Source organism: Glycine max, chromosome 18, assembly GCF_000004515.6.
Source record: "Glycine max cultivar Williams 82 chromosome 18, Glycine_max_v4.0, whole genome shotgun sequence".
In the NCBI taxonomy this organism is placed as follows: domain Eukaryota; kingdom Viridiplantae; phylum Streptophyta; class Magnoliopsida; order Fabales; family Fabaceae; genus Glycine; species Glycine max.
This window is the reverse complement of record NC_038254.2, coordinates 53,986,285-53,993,460: the sequence shown is the minus strand read 5'-3', so window position 1 is coordinate 53,993,460 and position 7,176 is coordinate 53,986,285. Positions and strand designations below refer to the sequence as shown.

General features: G+C 24.0%; 1 protein-coding gene across 1 annotated transcript in view; it reads left to right on the top strand.

The window, feature by feature from the left end:
• The first annotated feature begins 5,731 nt into the window (after nt 1–5,731).
• LOC100815159 (subtilisin-like protease) overlaps nt 5,732–7,176 on the top strand; it is an 8,070-nt gene continuing 6,625 nt past the window's right edge. Inside the window, exons 1-3 of the mRNA XM_041011852.1 lie at nt 5,732–5,956; nt 6,113–6,222; nt 7,095–7,176. Of these exons, the coding sequence (XP_040867786.1) occupies nt 5,867–5,956; nt 6,113–6,222; nt 7,095–7,176 (282 nt within the window). The 5' untranslated portion in view covers nt 5,732–5,866. The remainder of the gene's footprint in view (nt 5,957–6,112; nt 6,223–7,094) is intronic.

Genomic DNA, 7,176 nt, shown 5'->3' with positions numbered 1-7,176 from the left:
TTATCATAATGAAACAACGTATTGGCAGGGATGGAACTAAAAGTTTTGGTTAGGGGAACAAAAATTTAACACCTTTATTAAGAATAATTAATATTTAAAATTAACTATTTTATATGCATTAATTTATCTCTCAAATTAAAAAAAATATTAAAACTTAACATACGTATGCCATTAATCGGACTGAAACTAATTCTGAATCTCTTAAACAAGGTTTTATGTTGGAATTTAGAAGAGAAAAATTAATTATCATAATTAATATAAGCAATTAAAGAAATTATAGCAATCAACATATGTTTTTGCATCTAATGTATAAAATTATTGTTCTGAATAAAATTTACAAAATTAAATAAAAGAAAAAAGAATACTGGTTCATTTTTAAACTGTTGAACTATATTGCCTTTGAGGATAAAAAAAGTATTACGATATTTGAAAGAAGATAATTTAAGGAAAGGGAAGGACAGGAAGAAAGAAAATAATGCAATAAGTACTTGAAAATACTGGTGTCATATATAACATATACTTCTAAAATACAACTTATATATTTTTAATTGATAAAATTTATTATTTTATGTGCGTTAGTGAGACAATTATAAATAATATTTATAAAAAAAAACAAGGGTCCTAGGAGAGTATAGTATTAATTAACGAATATAATTAATGTGGTACAACTATATATTTACTCTGAAAATAATAGAATTCAAATTCAGAATTATTATTTTAAAAGTATTCCATATATAAAAATTGGGAGATTAACATATTGATAGCTTAATAGGCAATAGTCTCTTGTTCTTTGGTGGTGAGGTACTAAAAAAATATACTTTAACCAGTAACATAGTCTACTAATATAAAAGGATGAGAGCAATAGATATTATTAAAATAATGTAAAGGAAGTAAGAAACTAATGTTAGTTGGGGGGGCCACTGCCCTTGTAGATCATAACCTGCTTCTGTCCCTGCGTATCGCTTAAACGAGAACCTGCTAACAATCAGAGCTTTTGGCGGATCGGTTTTGATTTATTTCGGTTTGATTTTTCCAATTTTTTTAAACTTAACATTATTTGATTTATTTCGGTTTGATTTTTCCAATTTTTTTAAACTTAACATTATTTGATTTAATTTCAACTAATGAATTATTCATTTAAATTTGAATTTGAATTTTTAAATTATTATTTTATATCATGATTTATTTAAATATTTAATATAATTAACACAATATTATCAAATGTATGAAAATAATAAATTGATTCATTTAATCCTATTAACGTAATATTTTAAAATAATTTAATACAAATTAAAATAATATTATTTGATGAGATTTATTATAATAATTTAAATTACAATTATATTTTACAAACTAATTTTTTACAATAAAATTTGCTACCACTCGATTTACATAACTAAGTTTATAACAATAAATAAATAAAATATGATAAATTAATATTATAAGTATGATAGAAAAAATAAATATAAAAAAATGTGTGAAATAAATAACAAAAAGATTAAGAAGTACTTATTTTAGGAGTCTCCATACTTAAAATTCAAATATTAATAAATTAAATCAAACAATTCTAAAATTTTTGATAAAATTTAATTTAATTTAAATCAAATATTTATAAATTTAAACCTATAAGTCAACTTATAGATCAACTCGGTTAGATTATTTTACAATATAAATGTATTTTTTTAAGACAGAATAGTTTTAGTACTTTCCAATATATTGTATTATTCTAGTTTAGAGGATCCGTACTCATTATTAATAGTTACTAAATGTTAATTAATGCTCTTAAAAAGTACTAGTTAGAAAACTTAAAGTAGTAAGATTAATTTTTATAGTTAAAAACTTAAATTAAAAATATTTTATTAACTTGTATAAAATTTCGTTGTTCATAATATAATATAGTTTCTTGTAATTTTTACACTAAAATTTTTTTTAGTTCTTTAATAACAAGTGTTAGCCAGAACCTTGTTAATATTATTTTTTCTAGAAGCAACCCTCTAATACGGGATCTCTTAAAAAAAACTCATTACGTTTATTAAACTTTACACTCACTAGTCACTATATAATTTATATAATTAGTGGAATAAAATGATAATCTATACTTGTAAGCGTATTAAATTAATATTATAATTTTTAATATATTCTTTATTTTATAAAAATATATTAATATATTTAAATATAAAATTATGAATATTATTATATATAATTTATATATTCACACATGTATTATATTATTTTAATTTATATAAATGTGTGTTTTAAAAATATTCTCTTTATAACACATTCACATTTTTATATGAGTTATATATAATTTTAATAAGAGATATTAAAAATTAAAAATATTTTTAAATTGTAATTTGTAATTATTACTTTTTAATTTAAAAAAATGCTTCCAAAAAGAAAAGAAAATAAACTAACTTTAATTTATATAAACCATAATAAAGAGATGCAAATTGAGTTTCACCGTACATGTTAGTTCATTTTTATCGTTTAAGTATATGTTTTGTTGAATTTTTGTCTTATATTTTTAGTAATTGTTTTCTATACATATCATTTTAAAATATATAACTAATTGAAATATTTAATTGTATTGTGTAATATTTAGATCAGAATATAATATTTAATTATATAAATAATGTTTAAATTTTCTTTTCCTAATTACTGATAATTTGATAAAACAAAAGAAGAAGAAAAGCAAGATAGTGATGCATAATATGAGACTTGAAAAATAAAATCTCTATAATATTGTTTTTATTTTAGATTATTTTATTGAAATTTGATCAAATATATAATTAATTCTGATATATAAAGGTAGATTAACCTATAATTTATATTTTCCTAATTGTATAATTGATTACTTATTTTACATAAATATTACAGTAACAATGTGATCTTTTAAATATTAATCAATTTGACTTTTAGTATAAATTTGAATATTTTTAATACCAAATCATGTGAAAGTATGCATCATCTACAATTTAATACAATCAAGGTATCAAGACTTACATACTTTAAAAAAATATATAATTTTTTAAGAGAAAAAAGCATAATTATTTTATTTCAACCACCGTAATTAGGCCATTTGATTTTCCAATTGGCAGGCTATAATACTAACAATAGATTTGAGACTTAATTATACTTAAAATCTTCATTAATTCCTCCCTAAAATTGTATTCTATCAGGATCAAACACATGTCCTCCCTCACAAACTGAGTGTGTGTTAACAACTAAATAGCATAATTAATCCAACATTGATTGATTAAATAGTTAGCCAATTAAATACTAATTTAATAATTACATAATCAATTAATTATTACCTAAATATAAAATCAATAATTAATGGACGTCAAATATAATATATGAAAAAAAGAAAATTAATACATATAAAAATTATAAAATTTATGCAATCAATAATTAAATAACTTATAATTTATATTCATTTATTTATGATAACAAAAATTATATTTAATTTAAATTAAATTCTTTTGTTACGGTAAATTTTAATTTGTGATGAGGTATGTCATTAAAGTACACATGGTCCTAACTACTATACCTATGAATCAATGAATGCACAATTATAAAATGCTTATACAACCAACAAAGTTTGATATAAGGGATAATAATATGTGTTTTTTAATTAAGTAATTTGGAATTCAAATCTTGATTAGGTATTAAGTATGAATACATTATGTTGAAAGAAAAAATTTCGTGCCAATATCATGATTAAAAAAAAAAATACTTACACACTGATTTTTTTAATCTTTTTTTTTCAACTAACAGTAACTGAGAGATTTATAAAATTTTCAGCTAACTTGGTACTAAGATTTGTGTAAATTTATTTATATTACATGTTAGTGGATAACAATAGGTTGTTCTGAGTAGTATTAGAACTGGTCCCTTAAGAAATGTCTAATTTTGATATTTCTAAAGCAGTAAGCGAAAGAAGAGGTTAGAACTAGTTCCACCGGCTAAAGGTACATGGACTCTTCAGAAGGCTCAGGTTTAGTAACAGAATTTGAATCAGTAGCTTTAGACCAATTCAACAAGATTCGAAGATGCTCTAGGTAGAGGTTCGAAGAGACTGAGCAAGTAAAGAGAAATTGTCCGGGCCAAGAAAGCAAGCCGGGAAAGAGGAAATTAAAGCAATTCCCTTCTTTCAGTAAAGAAATTCTTTGAACTTCTCTTGAACTGCAATTCTGCTTTTCACTTAGTAAAATTTATCCTGCCTTCATGCCTTTGCTTTGAAAGTCTTTCTGTTCCTGATTTAACTCCTTCATGCCATTGATTGATGACTAGTTAGATTTTTTTTACGGAAATTAATTATCAATAAAATTGGTGGATATTCTATACCAATAATATGATAAAAAAAAATATGTTAATAGATATATACTTATAGATTTTAGAGAGTTTCTTTGTTCCCAATAATTTGGGGACTTTTGATAGTGTTAATTTTTTAACCTATTAGATTATATGTCATCTTCTCATTATTTTTTTTTTATATTAGTCCATGATTATTTTTAAAAAAAATTAAAATTAAAATTTTTTTAAATTAAAAAATATGATTAAAGATAACTTTAAAGAATCCTAATTTTTTTTAGTTACTTTCCAACACTTTTTTTTTATAAAACCTATGCTTAAGAAACAATAATAAGAAATTTTTAAGCCATAAATCTCAAAATATTTTTTTTATAAAAAGTGTTGAAAGTAACTAAAAATATTTTAGGGTTTAGTGTTCTAAAGTTATCTTTGATCATATGTTTTAATTTAAGAAATTGTAATTTTAAAATTTTAAAAAATAATAATTAAGAAATAATTTGAAAATTAAAAAAATCAATGAAAAGATAACATATAATTTAATTGGTAAAAAAACTAACAATATCAAAACCCTTAAAATTATCGGGGCACCATACAAACTCTCTAGATTTTAATGTATTATAACTTTCTTAACTCAAATTTATTTTTATAGATTTCTGTCAACTTTGTTTAGTTACTTCAAATTCATTTTTTATGCCAAAATCATTTTTTTATTTTTAAAATCATAAAAACAAATAATTATATTAATTTGACTAATTATAATTAAAATAAGTGTCACGAACATTTTAAATAAATAACGAAATGTTTTGATTTGAAATACTTACAACGCTTTTAAAACTATTATAAATTAATCAAAACACTTGAATCAATCACATGTGTATTCTACATCAACAATAACAATATCTATATTAATTATTAATACGGAATACCCACATTTGAGGACGAGGATAATCTAAAAAAACTACAAAGAGTGCAATTTCATTTCAATTTTCTTCTACTTGGTGGATATACACTTATAGATTTTAATGTGTTATAACTTTTTTAACCCTATCTCTTACCACACACTTTTCTATTAATATTTTGTTTAATTAATAATAAAAAGTTTGTGGTGATAAATTCAACTGCACTCCCTGCAGTTTTTTATATCAACAGCAGTAGATCCCTTTCCCACAATTGATGTACACAAATTGTTAGTTTTTTCTTCCATGTGATCCTCATTTTTTTTTATTTAACTTCTAATTTTTTTCCCTTTTCTCCTCTTTTATTATATTTTTCTTTGAAAAATTTACCTCTCTTTGCCCTAATAATAATAATAATAATAATAATAATAATAATAGGGGAGAAGACCGAAGAGATCATCTAGAAAACTTTTGGAAATATCGTAAAACAAAAGAAAAAGAAAAAGTGTAGTTGTCTCTTTATGTTTGTATTGAATAATAAAGCAAAAGCTGTGTCAGGCACATTCCCAATGACCAAATGAAAGGTTTAAGGGGAAGAGGGGACGCCCTATATAAGCATTATTTTGCTAATATGCCTGACAAGCAATTCGAGAAGAATGGGCAGCTCCATTTTTTGCCTTCACCTTATCCTTTCATCATTTTTTCTTTTCACTTTCTTGCTGGCAGCTGTTAATGGCAGCAAAAAGGCAGGGTTATGTTTTTCTTATTGCTCGTTTGTTTAACAGTTAATTCTGCCATGATATTATGATAATATTTGTTTGAGGTGTTGCTGAATTTACCACCATTATTGGCTTCGTGATCATCATGGGTCTCATTTCACCAATCGTTGGTTTTGTTTACAGTGTTACATTGTATACATGGGAGCTCATTCTCATGGTCCCAGCCCTACGTCTGCTGACCTCGAACTTGCCACGGATTCTCATTATGATTTACTAGGTTCAATCTTTGGAAGGTATAAAATTATGGACTTTTTATTATTATTTTAAATACAAAGTAAGGCTTTTTTTTTTCTTTTTTAACTGTAATGATTTAATTGTTAGCTTTAGAAAATTCGAATTCACCATTTTTTTTCTTTGCTATCAAATTAATCTTATTAAAAAAAAAAAGCAAAGTTTTCTTAAATCACGAAACCAGAATTTACTACAAGGTTACGTGATAACAACATCACATGGTAATTGAATAGCCTATGATCAACAACAATCTCCCCTACCCAGAAGTTACATGCACCAAAAAGCTAGCTAAAGAACAGAAGATTCCACTCCATATATAGTTGAATCCACTCCCCAATTATTCCCCATTTTAAAATTAACTTTGCTGGACTACTGTATTGATAAAAGAATAGCTAAAATATGCTTAATTCTGATGTATTGAGCATATAGCCGTAAGCTGCATTTTGAGTCCGCAAACATTCCACTACTCTTGTGCGTATGTGTGTTTTGCTGGATTCCACTTCTCTTGTGTTCACCATGCCACCTATTTGACAAAAGCATTTTTTTCGTTAATTATTGTCCTATTCTTATTAATTTTTCATGGCCCACTTATATATTTTTAAATCATTAAAGGAGATTGATTAAAAAAAAATCATTAAAGGAGATCATTGGGAGATTGACTCTGTTAAGAAATATGACTTCTTTTAAAGTGCCACCATGTTTTTGTCTTTTAAAGAAATAAGTTTTATTTGACAAAAGCATTTTTCTTTTTGTTTTGATTCAATTAATTATCCTAAATTTTAATTAATTGATTAGACAAGATACATACGTAATTTCATATTATATTTCTAACATGACCTTCTCACGTAGTACATCACATTTATTTCTTTGACAGTCGGGAGAAGGCGAAAGAAGCAATTATTTACTCATATAATAGACACATTAATGGCTTCGCTGCGCTACTTGAGGAGGAAGAA